Raw genomic sequence first — 16,004 nt, 5'->3', positions numbered from 1 at the left:
TCATGAGGTTGGAAAGTGGTTGGAAAGGTGAGGCCTTCTCAGTTAAACCTGCACCCGCTCAGCTTCCAGCTTATGACTCAAAGGCATTTCTAAGCCAACAGAAGTGACTGTGTCTCTCAGATGGTCTGGTGCATCACCCCTATGACTGATCATTATGGCTATCTACACCTTCACTGGCCTTGCGGTGGCAGAGCAAGTGTCTCTGGGTGGTGCATGGCGTTGATTGCCTTCACTAGCTACATCTGAGGAGGTGGACATAAAAGGTATGGCCGGAGAGACTTGAGCTTACGCCACTCTCTGCACCTGGAGAAGCTCACCACGGCTCACCACGACTCACTCATCGTCTGTTTGTATATTTAATACAATTTACAGAGATGAACGGTTTATTTTTGTCACTGTGTCACCTGACTTGACTTTATGTTGTGGCCCCTCGAGCCGTGTCATTTTACAGGAGCTCAGCAAACACGCCAAAACAGTAACAACACACCCGCAACGTTTCTGTTCAGTGTGAATACATTTCTGCACTTATCCCATTCATACAGACATGTGAATAAAATGTACATGCAAGGTACAGGAAATGAATGTCACATTAATGAATAAACTGATGCTGTGTTGCAACGTGTAGCAAGGAGGGAGGGAAGGGTGGATGGAATAATAAAGTTCAGTTTTAAGAAGACTTACTATGAAGGTAACAAAAGCACTGCATGGGTAATCCAAGAACCAAAAAGAAGTGAAAACTCAGAAAACAAGGGAACAAAGGAGTTTTTTTATTTATTATTAACTTTTTTATTTTTTATTATATTTATTACCCATACTACCTCTGATATGATCCCTGTTTACATTTGCCCTTAAATTGCCCCCCAGGGACAAATAAAGTATTCTGAATCTGAATTAGCAAAGGACCAATGCAGGGAAAACTTCCAGAGAAGAACTCAGGTACAAGGGGAAGGGACAATAGGTAAATCTAGGGCAGCTCAACAGAAACGCTAGGGTAAGCAATCATGTGTAACAGACAAACTGAGGAAGGACTGAGACAAACACATGGCTATATGTACACGAAGGCAAATGAAACACAGGCGAGACAATCATATAGTCACAAAGGATGGAAATCATAGGCAGGGAGTACAGCAAGACGAGAAACAGTGACGAAGAAACGGGAAACACAAGGAAAACCAAACAGGATCACAAAAAATTTTCAAAACTCGAAAAAGAAAAGGTTCAAAAGTCAATACCATGGCCCGCTGTTATCTACGGTTCGTGTGGAGGTGAATGAGGGAGGTGGAGAAGCTGCCGTTGTAAAAGTAATAGACAGTAGACACAAACACACACTCTGTACCAAAGTATTTTTAATGAGTCAATTTACACCAATTTAACAATGAACTGGTCAAATAAAACTAATGATCACAAGTAAGGCAAAAATAAAACTATTTCAGGCTATTTCAGCTCTTTCACAGAAAGAATAATAGCACTGTCAAAGCATCATATATACATCCTCTCTCATACTCAACTATACTCTAGGCTTACTGTCATGATACTTATGATAACAAACTGTAACGTTAGGCAGGTTGCCGTAGTAGCAGCCCCTGCTCTTATACTGTGTATGACCTCATGTTGCCTGTAGTATAAGAAATAAAGATCCATCATCAAGTGTTTGCTACTCTAAAAAAGGTTAAACATTCTTTTAAGCGGTGGATAGTCTGATAAATTACACTGTGAGTGTATCAGTCATATCGACGGGACAGTCAGTGTGTTTTTATGTGCACTGCAACTGAATGGACAAAATAAAAGACGTTGCACGAAGCCTCTCATACAGATGAGGCGCGGCTAGAAAAATAAATCAATATTTCATATCACACGTAACAGTCTCCAGAGTAATTAGAAAGGTTGTGCTTTTCTGTTCTCTACCGGCATTGCTCTGAATATTCATTTTAAACGGAGGTTATAGTGTACCATAGTTGGTTAATGACGCTACACAGCTGCTAACTCATTCATTCATCCGTTCACTGTGCTCTGTAATACATTTTAATATTTAATACTGACTTGATTGACTTCTTTCAAACAGAATCATCGTTTACGCACACACACGTCGCTATATAGTGACACCAGTCGGTATGTATGGCGCTATGTTTCCATGCTGACTGATGTTCAGAGTAAGAAAATACATTTTACAGTGACTATTTGGCACCTCGCTCTCTTGTCTTTGCGCTTAACGTTCTTGAGCAGATTTTTTTTAAATACATACCACAACTGTCTTGCTATTGAGATAATGTCAACACTCCCTCCAAAGTAAAATCTGTGCTAAGCTGCCGGAATAAATTACTCATATACAGACATATAATCAGACGACCACAGAGGTAGTCTCTTGATAAAAGTGTGCTTACATCCCTATTGTGCATTAAGACTAAAAAAAAAAAGTGCTTCATCTTCTACATTGACAAATCACACACACATACCCATCACTCTCGGAGTCTCTGCTCCATCTCAAACAAACCCTCATTCAGTCAGTGCTCTGGAGCTCTGCAGGTAGTCAGCTGCTGGAGCCAGGGGTCTGCGGAGGTGTAGTTCCCTGATGGTCCACCAGGGGGAGCTGCTCCCTCCAGTAAGTGAAGTGGCTGTATGTGTCCGAGCAGGGGAAGTCGGAGGAGGAGGCCCTCACCTTCAGAGGAAACACATGGTCCACCACCTCACCCAGACGCACGTAGCTGTGGAGAAGATGAGGAGGTCAGTATAGTGTGATGCTTTACCTGAAGTCAGAGCATTAAAGTGTTTTAATATGGATGCACTGCTTACGATGAGATGTTGGTCTTTGCGTGTTCCTGCACCAGCTCGCCTTTAGGGTTTACTGTAAAGATCCTGTTCAGAGGCACGCCTACTTCTTTATAAGAAAACACATCCTACAAACGGTGAAAAAGAAAAGGAGCTAATTAATGTTAGGGCTATATCTATATTAAACGTTATGCTGCACGCTGTTGGATAAATTAATAAAACTGAATACTAATTCTGTGCACGTACCGTTGGTCTGTTGCCAAAGGCCGCGTAGAAAGGCTGTGGATTGGGGTAGAAGAGGTTCTTGATATCATTGAGGCACTCCACCTTGAACTTCTCTGGCTTCTTTTCGATCACCTCCCTGTAAGACACACAAAAAGTGTAATGCAAAAGTCATGTTTCTTTTATAACAATCGAAGACTTACTTAGATAAATAAATCAGCGTTTCCACACAAAACACTTTTAGTGCCAAGAACTTTTTACAGGGAACTAAGAGGTTCCAAAAGTCCACTGACATGTCAAACACAGACAGCTGTTTATACATGTCGTTTCTCAGAACCCCCAAAAGTTCCTGTACTTGATAAGTACGACTAACTAAGCAAGGGTACCAGAATGTAATTTAGACCACTAAACTAAGTTCTTCTTAAGGTTTGGAAATGCAGCTTATGTGCGTGTTTGTGAGTATGAAATACCTGTGCAGAGCTGAAAAGAGGCTGCTGGGGCTCAGAAGGACGGGGCCCATAGGAAGCATGGTGCCTCTCTCATTGACCCAGTGGAGGTAGCCTCTTGTCATGTCAGCCATGCCGATGGCTCGAGCTGAACAGTACAGGAACTTGTAGCCATTTCTGATGAAAAGAGAGATTAATATATTGACCTGCTCTTGGAAATAACAACAACTTGTCATCAGTGGAAAATTATATCACACTAATGCGCGGTTTATGCTTCGGCATCAATTTGATGGCGCAGCTACGGCGACTACTCAGACCCTACGCAGACCCGAACACCGTAGCCTGACATGCACCTCCCCAGAATTGCAACTACACTGCGGATAGGAGCTGCGATAGGTCCGCTTGGTAGCAGCATGTTTGCGCTTTAGTATTTCTGGCTGCTTCTCCATCTGCGCAGTTTTCAAATTGATTGTTTTGGATCAACAAAGATGGAACACATTGAGGAAAGGTTAACTGAGGAGGTTTGGAGATACTAACATTTGTACAACTTGTCTCCAGCGAAATTTCAGCTATTGTTGAAAGTGAAGCATGAAGTAGAAACAAAAATGAACCCGATGGGCAAAAAAGACACCGCGTTCGGGTGGCGTTGTTGCAGAGCGAGCCAAGTATAAATGTTTCGCACCGGCGTAGGCTACGTGTGTAGGTTACGGTGTCTAGTCCTGCAGAGGTATAAACCACACTTCAATAATTTTGCCTGTCTGCTACAAAATATGTAAACTTTTCTAGTAATCTGTGTCCTATAAAAACAGTGGGACAATAAAGCAGTGCTTACTGGCTGACTTTGTGGTACAGGTGTGCAATTCCCTGGTGCGTCCAGTCTTTCCCAAGTGTGGGCAAGATATGACCCAACGTGTCTGACCTGATAACAAACACAATAAGAAGAACATTTTTTATGATCAGAAATACAATTGAAAAACATTTGTTGGGTAAAGCCTGAAGCATACAGCATATAAATTAGGTTGAGGAGCAGATTAAAAGTTAGATTAATGGGAACAGGCTGACCACCTGCTTAATCTGTCGTTAAATGTTGGCACACATGAAGCTATTAAATCTTCAGAGCGAAAATGAAAAATTGCCTCTTAATCGACAGTGAATAAATGTGACAATAAAACAGCCGTGAGAAGATGATTTCACCCTACTGAACACTCATTAAAGAGTCATTTAGGCCACAGAGGTGTGCAGCATACAGATGACCCTGCCTCTGGATTACTTGCAAGTTCATTAGGTACACTAGTGAATACAAATGCATTCTGATATAACAGTCCTGCACTAAATCTAAGCTTGGGGACTGTTATAATGTTCAGTTTATGTTACGCTGTAAGAACGGTGGCGATTCAACCGTATGATTTTGGAGGACATAGTTTGTGGTGCTGTGTTTGCAATTCTTGAGCTCAAGTGTGCAGATAAATATGTAAAATATGTGCATACTGTATACACCCACACACCTGGTAATGGTTCCGTCAATGTCGGAGATAATTATATTGTCGTCCCAGTTCCAGAGGTAGATGGTGCCCTGACAGCGGCAGGTCCCCTGGTACTGAGTGGTCACACTGAACACAACATCATTAGGACCATCCTGCAACTGAAGAGACAGCTGTGTGTGTGTGTGAGTGAGAGAGAGAGAGAGAGAGAGAGAGAGAGAGAGAGAGAGAGGAGGCATTAATATTCCAATAATATTCAGAAGGACTGATGTTAAATGTTAAAGGTGTATTCAAACTTGTGTCCTCACCAGCTGCTCTGATGTGAGTCGCAGCGTTTTCTTATAAGACACGCCTCCTAAAGAGAGTCCAGGCTCTGATTGGCTGGTGGGAGAGCCCTGCTTAGCTGCTCGGTGGTCCTCATCGCTGGAGGACGACTCTTCTTTATGTCTGCCATCGGACAGGTTATCAGAGCGTTAAAATGCTGAAATCCTGTATACCGCATCTTACTTAACGGGCCAGAAATGTCTTTCTTACCTGCCTGACATGTTCCCAACCTGCTCGAGAGGACCACACGCCCCGCACTCAGAGACTGAATCCTACAGGAAGAGTTTCACACAGTTACATTAACAAAAAACTTAGCGGCGTTCCTCATCGAGCACAGACAAAGAAAAGAACAGAAAAGAAGAAATTACCGATTTGGTGCTGTTGCTCCTGCCTCTCCAGGAGAACCACCACCTCCCTCCTTTTTTGGGCATCTTCTCCTTCATGATGCTCTCCACTGCAGCCTGGAGAGAGGCACGCAAAAGCCAAACGACCACAACACAAAAAAACACACGCTTAAAAAACCAAAGCCAAACCAGACCATAACTCAACAAACCACACAACCAAGAATGTGTCTGCGGCCCGGATGAGGGAAATAAATCGCGAGGAAAGCGCGAAGAATGAGGGAGGCGGAGAAGGTAGGAAAACAGAGGAAGGGGACATAGGATGAGGAAAACAAGATAATTCATAATAACATACGGAGCTGTAGTCCAGGACACCAGTCAGACAACACAGAAGGAACTCTAAGGCCGACTGAATGTAACTGAAGCAAGAAAACTAATAATGAATAATAATGAATAGATGGATGGATAAATAGAGCAGAGGAGGAGGGAGAGAAGACAGGGAAAGACAGCATTTAACTTGACAGCTGAAGGTTGTCTTGGTTGTATATTTATAGATTGCAGATTATGTGTGCTGTACAGGAGTCTGTACAGAGACTCACAGAGTGCAGTACCGGTGTCAGTCAGAAGGAGGAATGCTTTTCATGTGACACAAACACCACCACGGAGTCATTAGTATCTGTGTTGTGTGTGCTGTTAGCTTTTACCTTTGGCAGAGGTTTCTGGAAGACTTGCATAGCCAGCATAAGCGGAGCAGCAGTGCTCCAATTGTAGTACCTGAGGGGGGTAAAATATATATATATTTTAGTCAGTTTCATAAAAGCAGCCAGATTTGTTTTTTTTTTCAAAAACCTCAAAGAGTTTTGCAGACGCTGCTGTTTTTGCCGCGCGGTGGTCTTACTTCGAGCCAATTTTCACAACTAAGTTTGGGTCATCGATGATGGAGGGGTTCTCCGTGAACTGCTGATAGGAGATGATCTTCTCACAAAACTGCTCTGTGAACGCAAAAACACACACACACGTCACATTCCTCTGCTTACAGCACACAGTATGAAGCGTGTCTTGGAGCTTGGCGTGATCTTGTACCTTTAGTGATCTCCCTGTTGTCGGTGAGTCCTCCACACAGAGAGATGGCGATAGCCGGCAGGTCGGACATGTGGTCACAGTAGTAGCTGTCCACTCCGCTGTCTCCTCCGGAGCTCACCGACTGCGGGGACAGGCTGGTGCTGTGGAGGCCCGGGTCGGAGATGCTCCTCACCGTTGCGCTGCTGTCACTGCAGAGGAAGGATCGGGTCATTTAGCAAAGGCCCGCAGCTGAAACTGCGTCAAAACTTTCTTCATACTGAAGTTAGGATTACGTGTGCATGCGTCCTAACATGTACCTCTTGGGGAAATAAAGGGCTGCCACTTCAGGTTCGAGCTCCGTGATGTCGTCCAGGTAAATTCCGTCTGAACCAAGATGGCGGCTTCTTTTGTCTGCAACAGATGACAGTTGAAGTAAATTCTCAGCTCCTTAGAAATAGTTTTTGGGACTGGTTAATCCATGAGAAGATCGCTTTACAGCTTGGTTTTTATAGGAATATAAAAAAATGTGAAGTTCGAGCTGAAGAGGACGACTGGATGAACTCTATATGTTTATGCAAAAAGCTTGAAGTTCATAACTTTGTAACTGAACATTGCAATCAACACCGACCTTTGTGCAGTCATCGGCAACATCGGCCTCAGTGACTTATCACCCAAATATAGTAGGTCCACAAGGACATGGTGGCAACATTAGACCCTTTTGACAGCTTTGTGAAAACGCTGATCTCAAGAAGAAGGAGCACAGTGGTGGCCATTTTGACAGCGAGGCTTTCCTCATTGCTGTTTTCTAACTGAAGGTTGCGAAAGAGTAGCTCCACAACTCCTGGACTAAGTGTGTAAAGGTCATAAAATGTATAAATCATGCTCTTGCTAACATCCGCCTGTGAAAGTTAAGATTTCTGCCTCTTTGTTAGCACCAGATCAATTCCCCTTCCTGTGTTCTTTTAAATGCTTCTGTTTGGAGCTGCAACTGCTCATTCGAAATAAAATGCATGGAATGATATTTGGTTTGTGGTCCAGCAACTTTCATAATTAACTGTCATTATGTGTAGAAAGACCGTCCAGCTGTAATTTTTGTTGACTTTGTCTCCATGAATCAAATGCCATCGAGCTGTGTCGCACAAAATCTGAAAGTAAAGCTGTATAATACTCAGATAATCACATTCCCAGGGGGTAAATACATTTTATTATTAGGTTGGGTGAACTGCCCTGTTATGTACCAACAGGAAGTGTTACCTTTTTTCTTGGATGGAGAGTCTGTCTTGCCCGGTGGTAGAGGCGTGGTCTCCTCCATGTCGCCCATCATGCGAGCTGCCACACCTTCGGCAGCTGCAACCTGCGACTCCATCCTCGTGGACTCCATCCCGACCGTGACGGCGGTTTCCTGCGTGACGGCCGTCTCCTCCGGCATCAGCAGGCGGAGCGCGGATATTTCAGAACAGGGTCCACGTTGATCTGAAGACGCCTCACGCGTGATCACGCGGAAGTGCGTGCTTTCAGACACGGGGATGGATACGGGGTGGAGAGGTGGAGGGTCGAGGAAGGTTGGCTAGGAAAGTGGAGAGGAGGAAGATGATGTGAGCTGTATACCACCCAGATATATTCCTAAACTCTGACCCTGCATTTAGAACTGAAGAAGGTATTTTAATGAGTGGTAAAAACTCCAGCTGCCTTTGTTTTAGATTTGTTTTAGGGTGTGTCATGATCTGGATAACTAAAAATCTTCAACTTAGTGCCGTACCAGCCCTACCACACCATTATAAATGTGTGTCTGGAGGATTGTCCATACCGTGGCAGCTTGTGGCAGCTCTCCCCACGCCCAGTGCATGGCTGGATTCTGATTGTCTGCGTCTGACTGCTTGGTGATTAGCTCAGAGTCACTCTTGGGAGAGGTAGGGCGAGATTTCCCAGGGCTAAGGGAGGAAGAGACAACAAAGGCGAGTCACACATCTGTTGATTTTATGCCTTATTGCATACACAGCTTTCAGATTCTGCGTGAGTCGAGCACCTTTGGATAGGGCTCCACTCTCCATCCGAGCGAGTGTAGATGCCGGTCTGCTTGAAAGAGCCGCCGGTCGAGCCGACTGTTGCCTCGTCTCTCAGGACATCTCGAGACCTGCACACAGACACACAGACGCACACATACCATTCTGTAACTGTGTACCACCGAATCTGTGTCTTTTATTTTGGGAGTGTCTGTAATTTACCTTTGACTCTCCACCCATTTTCTGTAACGACTTTCACGACCAACAGAACCACAGATCGTGCCTGAACCTGTTGCATTCTGCCTGCACTCAAAAAATAACATGTCTTGTAGTAGCTACAGTTTAGGTGCGCTCGCTGACCATTCTCTTCTAACCTGTAATACTTCTTAATTTTGGACAGCTGGAAAAAATGTTTTTGGGGAATATGACAAAAAAGCATGTTTGATAATATAAGTGTCAATGCAATTTATACCTGTGCCAGTGCTATTATCTATAAAAATGAAGCTAAAACAAGGGCAACTGGACTGTTGGTTTTCCTCAAAGATATTACACCACTCATCCAAATAGCTTCTTCAGTTCAAAAGGACTGGTGGGGAGTCAGGGTTTTAATAGGACATCTGTAGAACATCTGTTAACGACCACATACTCACCTGTATTTGGAGGAATCCAAGTTTTCCTCCCCAACGAATGGGACTTCAACAACCCATTATTTGCCAGAAACTCCAGTCCCCACCAGTCTTTTACAATCCAAGAGGCTACTTGAAGGAGCGGCGAAATGTCTTCAAGAAACCCTACAGCTCCAGTTGACCTTGTTTCAGCTTGTTTTTTGGATACACCATGACCAAGATAACTGGGAACCACCAGAGACTTAAAAGCCAATTCCTGCATGCCCCTTGATTATTGGCTTTAAAGACTGCGAAGCCCTGGTGTCATTTCGCAGAAGAGTCAGAATTTAGTGTTATGTATCGCATACAAAGATGAAAATAAACCTGTCACTACTCGGTTATTTACAACTGCAGCAGCAATCATTCATACACAGACTTCAACGCCGACAACATGCTGTACATCGGCACGTGAGCATGTCAAGCTTCCTTGCGCTGAACGCAGGCCAAGCTGCATTGTGGAAAGCTCATTTAAACAGAAGTGAACACGGTGAGGACATTTCCTGTGAAACCCCAGTGCAGACATAACACTTTCCATATGGCTTTTTTTTTGCATCTTCTGAGTATGTGCTCGTCGGCACTACATCTGCAGCTGTCTCCGCTACAGACGCCGGTCTGTTTATGCTTGCCTGACAGACTCCTGTTCCATTGCAGCTGCTCTCAAAGCTTGTTTCAGTGATGTATAGCACTGTTTATCTCATGCCCCCCTTACATTGTCACGTGTATCCTTATCCACAGTGCTTGCACCTTCACGTGTACTTCATTATTTTCCCTCAGTTACTTCTGTCCTTTCTATTTAATTACCCTTCCTTTTTGTTTTCTTATTTCCCTTTCTGCCACCCTTTTGTTCCTCTCCACCGTTTCTTACCTACTGCTCTCCATCTGCCCCCCTTCGTCCGAGCTGATGTCTATGGTGAACATGTCTTCGTCCGCCGAGTAGTCTCCGCTCTCCTCTCTCCTCACACTGTCCGCCCGGGCCTTCCTCCTCCTCTTCCTCCTCTTCTTCATCACCCCGCCGCCGTTCTCTCCGTTGCTCCCCATGGAGCCCAGAGTCTGTATGTTCGACCCAGAGCTTTTCCCCATCATGGACGAGCTCATCAGAGCGGCTCCATCTGACAAGATGGGGGAGGTGGCCAGGTAGGACGGAACCACTTCCTATTTATGGCAGAAACAGAATTGAAACCATGAAGGCTTTCTTTGAAATGCACGTCGAACTGGAGAAATCCTAAATGTTACTGTTGAAATGAAGTGTTGCAAAGTCATTCTGACTGCAACACAATCAATGTTTGCCCCATTGTTTGCACACTGAATCTCAGGAAGGCATCCAGACGTGAAACCAATCACGGTGAAAACTAAAAACTCAACCTGCCATGCAGTTTTATGTACTGTGCTAGATTTTAAAGTTTAGAGTAATTCCGATAAATCACGGCGTCACTGCTGGCATATTGCATGCTTTGAATGTGTAAAGTCACTGCCAGACAGTTTGCAAAAGCGTCTTGAGAGGAAACGGTTTTCCAACGAATGGACAATCCAATCAAAAATAGAATCTGTTCCTTAGTTCTGTGAAACAACTTTTATACTCCCTTTTGTCATTCCTCCTTCTAGGAAAAGAAAGCACTTTCTAGTAGAAGGGTCAGGCTGTCGGTGCAGGGGAGTTCAAATGTGTATGTAACTGCAGACATGTGGAAAGAGAGAAAGGGGGGAAAAAAACTGACACAGACATATGATTTGTGGTCTGACAATACTGCCTCACGTTTTGCTGCTCTGTGCCAAGAAAGTGGGTTCTGAGGCACTTACACTCCTCCTCCCTCCCTGCCGCTCCAGGCCTGGGAATCTGACACCACTCTGGGGGAAAGTAAATCACCCGTTTCCCTTGTCTGAGGTGGCCCCCAGCCTCAGTGCTTTATTGCTTGTTTATGCCTTTTGGCTGCACAAATCCTAATGTGCGAGTGGCGGGCCGTGCATTTTCCACCTAGGCCTTCAATGACCTCCTACCTCATTCAAAACAACTCTTAATACATGTTTAGTCTCATAGCGAGATGAATGTTCCTTCAAAATCCGTCGTGAAAATGACTTTCTAAAAAGATCTGCAACCAAATCGATAGCCTCTCCTCCATCCACCATTGTGAGTTCAAAAATAGCTATCAAAGCGTTAAGGGGGACGATTTGAACAGATGAACATGAACTGCTTGCTTTGCTGGCCCTGACTGCCCACCACTGTCATGTGCATACAATAGTGAAAATAAACACTTTATCACAATAGTACTTGTGATTTGGCAACTTGCAACCTGAAACCAAATGAAAACACTGAGAAAGCCGCCACCTTTCCAAACACTGAGGAAAAAACTGCTTTCCATGAAACGTTTAAACAAAGCTTCTCTAGGTATTCGTAAACATAAAGATGGGAGGTGAAATTGGAATAGAACTGGAATCAGAGTTTAGCCAATTGTCTTAGTTCATCCAAATTCACAATGATATCCAAAACTTAAATTTCCACAAGCATACTTCTCTTTCCAGGAAACGCCAGTCTCTTAATATAGGTTTAGTAAATACAAGCTTCAGGACTCTCACTAGCTGATGAACAGAGGGAGGCTGTTCAAAGAGGAAAGGAAGAAATTCCTGGGTGCCATGCCAACTCTGTACACAGCGTGACCCTGTTCAAACTACTATGACAATGTGTAAGGAAGAAGATAGTTTAGATAATGGTTACCGGTTGTAAACATGGGTGTGTCCAGGTTTCAAATGAGAACTGTGTGTTTTCATTTGAATCTTGTTTTTATTTGAAGCTATAGGGACATTTAAAAGAAACTAAAATGCACCATCCTTCAAATAATAACTGCATTTTACAGACCACTTTACAGCTGACATTGTTTAACCTGCTGCTTAAGACATTCATTCAAAAGGAAAATAATTAGCAAAAGTCACGTTCATACATTACCTGATCATTTTCAGTCTCTTGAACAAAAAACGCCTCTCCGTTGTCGCCAAGCTTCATATGTAGATCCACCGGTTCTCCGTTGATTTCCATGTCCACCTGGAAGAGATGGAAGAGAAAAGGAAGGGAGAGCTAAACAAACGAGAAAGTTCCCCTTTAAGACAGATGCCTCTTTTTAAAAAATCTCCTTACCACTTTCTCTCGGGACCGGAGGACACCCATTTTGCCGAAGCGAACGTGGAAAGGCGAGCACTGCAGGGTGCCATCAGGCTGTCGCACCACGATGACGTCGATGCAGCCGGAAAGGGTGGCGGGATTGAGGCCTCGGTACAGCTCTTTGACCTGGACGAACACCTGGCCTGCCAACTGGCCCACGTAGTTCATGGTCTGGCGGGTCTGGTGGAGCAGAAAAAAACGATTACTTACTTACAATTACTTAAATCAAAAATGATTATGCCTCAAGCTCGGACATTTACAGTGTGCATTCTTCAGTCTGTCAATCAAATGAAGGTTCAGCACTCTTGTAAACAGTCCGTGCCCTAGATACTGTAGACACAACCTGTTCCCGCGCTGACCTTCCCACCCTCTCCTCTTCCTCATAAGTCCGGAAATCCTATCCAACAGTTTTCCATCCAGCAACCCCAGACCAGAGGTCAAAGGACACAAAGTTAAACCAGTCTGTACTTCTCTGGCAAAGATAATGTCGCGACCTTCCGAAGCCTTTACTTCCTGAGCTTGAACTGCAGCATCATGAGTGTTTTGAGCAAATGCAAATACCCTTTGAGGTGAAAGGATACTGCTACACAAGAAGACCACTTAGCCAGTTCATTTTATTCTTATTTATTCTGAATCAGTTCAGCCCATAAACCCCATGAGTGAGTCAGCTTGTTATGACTCTCTACATCATATTAATAAAACAGCTATTTTACCACCAAGAGTAGCAGAGTTTAGAGCTCCCCTGTAAAACAAATGCAAATATATGCAGATAGCTAAACAGTTGGACTTTTTTGTGCCAAGAGTCACACATTAAAGAAGATATGAGTACATTTTGCATATTATATTTAGTTCTAAGCAAGGTAAAGTCAATTTTAACTTTGCTGGCATCACATGCTTCACATGCGAGATTATTTAACTTTCTGCGGCACAATAACCAATGAAAAAGGGTTCTCTGAGTTTCAAAAGCTGACTATTAACAGACAAGAGTGGGCTCTGACCTTGCCTGAGTTGGCAGCGGGCCCCTAAATGTTTGCAGCACCATGGAACATAGGGGTTGGAACAATGCCAACGTATCCCCCCCCTCCTTGTTTTTGAGCACATGTGACCAGAAGAGGCCCTTACTGAAGAACAGGGGCCCTAATTTTAGAGCAGCAGATGAATCTGAGGAGCCGTGTTGTATCTTAAAATATCTCTTACAAACGACCTTCTCTGTATTAAATTAACTGAATTTTCCACAGAGGAATCAAGTTGCAACGATGCGCACACACCGGGCTAATTCTCAGACAGCGAAATGCTCTGAAGCCGCCCCATCCAAAAATAGACCGACTTGTGTCAGCGATGAAACAAAAAGAGGAACAATGTGGCAGAAACACTGGCAGCAGTGTTTTTCTTCAGAGAGGAGTTGTTGTGAATAAGACAACGGGCCTCATTTACAGTCAAGCATAACCACTTGTGTTCAAATGTGGTATGCTCATTAGTTTAATGGACACACAAGCTGCTGGTTTGATAATTTCCTTACAGACAGGAGTCTGGCTGGCCCACTCAGCAGATAATGAACAGAAAGTCCTTTCAGTTTCACATTAGTTCCACATTATGACACAAACATAACCCACACGCCTCTGTACATTGCCTCTGATCATTTAAGAAAATAAGAGAATTAATAAAAGAGGAAGATTGATTTCTTTTTGTGTAATCTACAACACTCATGGAAAATACACGTGCCTGACACTAATAGCCAATCAGCTCCCCAAACACACGTTTAAAGGGAGTATCCATTAACAACAACTGACTCATACATTATACATTATGCCACTGCAAATGGAAAATGTTAGTAATGAACTATAAACCGTGATCAGACTGTAACAGATCTGTAAAGAGCATCTTCTGTATCATCAATAAGGCAGGTGCAGTCAAGTCCATATAAAAATAGGTTCATACCTTTGCAAGCTGAATATGCTGGCAGCCTTTACCAACCCACGGAGACAAGGGTTTCCTCAGCAGTGACTGACAGCACAGCGAGACATTATTAAAGAGTACCTATATCCTTCGGTCTGAGTCAGTGATAGAGCCCTGACTGGCTGTCATGGACCCACAGTAGGCTAGCGACAAATGCACCGTTTAAGTTGAAGCGATACTCTGGTCTCCCTCTCTGCGCCTTTCACTCTCTCCGCCTCACCGAGCATTGTCACTGGATGGCGTCACATGAAGCGAAAGGACTTGGCCAATCAGCGTCGAGCTGGTGAGTTGCTGAAGGCATCGATGCGGCTGCCACAGTGGCAACACACAGACTGTGACCACACGATTACAGCAACTCTCTCTCTCTCTTATTGCTGCTATTTTTAAAATAGAAAAACAGATGGACACTTATTTCATCAGTTTAAATTAATGGCTAAATTAAAATATAATGAACAATGAATAATAAGATAAAACTATAATGCGTGGGTGTGTTTTCTCGTTCGAAACCTGTTTTGAAATTATACTCTTTAGCTCGACATTATAACGTGGGTATTTTTTAAAATGCTTTATTGAAGACAACAATAGAACAGAAAGATTATGCAACATTCAGTCATACCAGCTCATAAACAAAATATTATAAATATTAAATATTAAAACAATATATTACAAGGCATAGATAAAGGTAACGGCCTTCTTGAGTAGGTTAAGGTTAAGAAATTTACTCCATTAATTCGGAATATATGTTTATTGTCGTGATTTATTTTTGTTTGTGACAAGGCTAAGAGAATTAATGTATAAATCAAAGTCAATGAGGAACCATCTGAGCAAAGGTGCTGACTTCATGTATTTGATTTCATGGATATGTAATTTTCCAAGTAAAATAAAGAGATTGGTGATTAAGTGTATACACTTAAAGTAGGTGACGGCATTTTCCTTTTCTGTAATTACGTGTGACGTTTTACCTCCTATAAAATGTCCAAGGTCCTCCCAGAATGTTACACTGAATGAGCGTTTATTAAACAAATGAATTAAACTTTCTTGTACTCTTTTACAAAAACTACATTTCCCCTCGATAAGCATACATTTTATATGAAGTCGGCAGCAACCAGCAGCTGTTGTGACGCCCGGACGCTGCGGGGCTACGTCAGCTTCTGAAGTCTGATGCAGTGAGCTGATCTTTCTGACCAATCACAGCGCTGCCTCATGGCACATGCGATGTTAGCTGTTCCAGCAAGGGGATCCACACCAGTCAGACTGTGTGAAAGTAGGATATGCTTGACTGGTGCAGTTTTGCATTAAACTACTAAACCCCAGCCAGATACAATATTTATGTCTGTGTAGTAGCTGTGTCTGTTACAACTGCAAAAACACACAATTTAAAGAAAACAATTAATATAGATGCAGGTAAATATAAGATAAGATTCAAATAAGCTTTATTGACATGGATGGTAAACTTACATTCTTGCCAAAGCTACTCTTTATGCATGTGCGTGGGTGTACACTTGTGGGTGTTTGTGGGTGTGGGTGTGTGTGTGTGTGTGTGTGTGTGCACTAACTGTTTTTCCAGACTTTGAAGCCGTTTATCTAGCT

General features: G+C 43.4%; 1 protein-coding gene across 2 annotated transcripts; it reads right to left on the bottom strand.

The window, feature by feature from the left end:
• Positions 1 to 1,331: 1,331 nt before the first annotated feature.
• On the bottom strand, positions 1,332 to 14,645 carry LOC311499299 (phosphatidate phosphatase LPIN1-like). 2 transcript variants are annotated; one of them, XM_084560233.1, is made up of 21 exons: positions 14,397 to 14,645; positions 12,435 to 12,638; positions 12,246 to 12,341; positions 10,176 to 10,462; positions 8,868 to 8,948; positions 8,669 to 8,776; positions 8,450 to 8,573; positions 7,897 to 8,209; positions 6,960 to 7,053; positions 6,664 to 6,851; positions 6,479 to 6,572; positions 6,285 to 6,354; positions 5,608 to 5,700; positions 5,450 to 5,511; positions 5,224 to 5,362; positions 4,940 to 5,088; positions 4,267 to 4,353; positions 3,459 to 3,611; positions 3,013 to 3,127; positions 2,791 to 2,894; positions 1,332 to 2,702 (listed from the first exon to the last, which is right to left on the bottom strand). In XM_084560233.1, the coding sequence occupies exons 2-21, from the start codon at positions 12,624 to 12,626 to the stop codon at positions 2,528 to 2,530; spliced, it is 2,724 nt and encodes a 907-aa protein (XP_084416359.1). In that variant the 5' UTR covers positions 12,627 to 12,638; positions 14,397 to 14,645; the 3' UTR covers positions 1,332 to 2,527. The 2 variants fall into 2 exon arrangements, with proteins under 2 accessions (XP_084416359.1, XP_084416360.1); XM_084560234.1 differs by lacking the exon at positions 8,868 to 8,948.
• Positions 14,646 to 16,004: the final 1,359 nt, after the last annotated feature.

Source organism: Chelon labrosus, assembly GCF_963514085.1.
Source record: "Chelon labrosus genome assembly, chromosome: 14".
Taxonomy (NCBI): domain Eukaryota; kingdom Metazoa; phylum Chordata; class Actinopteri; order Mugiliformes; family Mugilidae; genus Chelon; species Chelon labrosus.
This window is presented reverse-complemented; position numbering and strand designations above follow the sequence as displayed.

Excerpts from the sequence above, each read along its gene's own strand:
- LOC311499299 (XM_084560233.1), bottom strand. The coding sequence starts at position 12,626 with ATGAACTACGTGGGCCAGTTGGCAGGCCAGGTGTTCGTCCAGGTCAAA. Across the intron at positions 8,949-10,175 it reads GGGCAGATGGAGAGCAGTAG|GCAGAATGCAACAGGTTCAG; the intron begins GTAAGAAACGGT and ends TTTTGAGTGCAG. Across the intron at positions 4,354-4,939 it reads ATTGACGGAACCATTACCAG|GTCAGACACGTTGGGTCATA; the intron begins GTGTGTGGGTGT and ends GTTTGTTATCAG.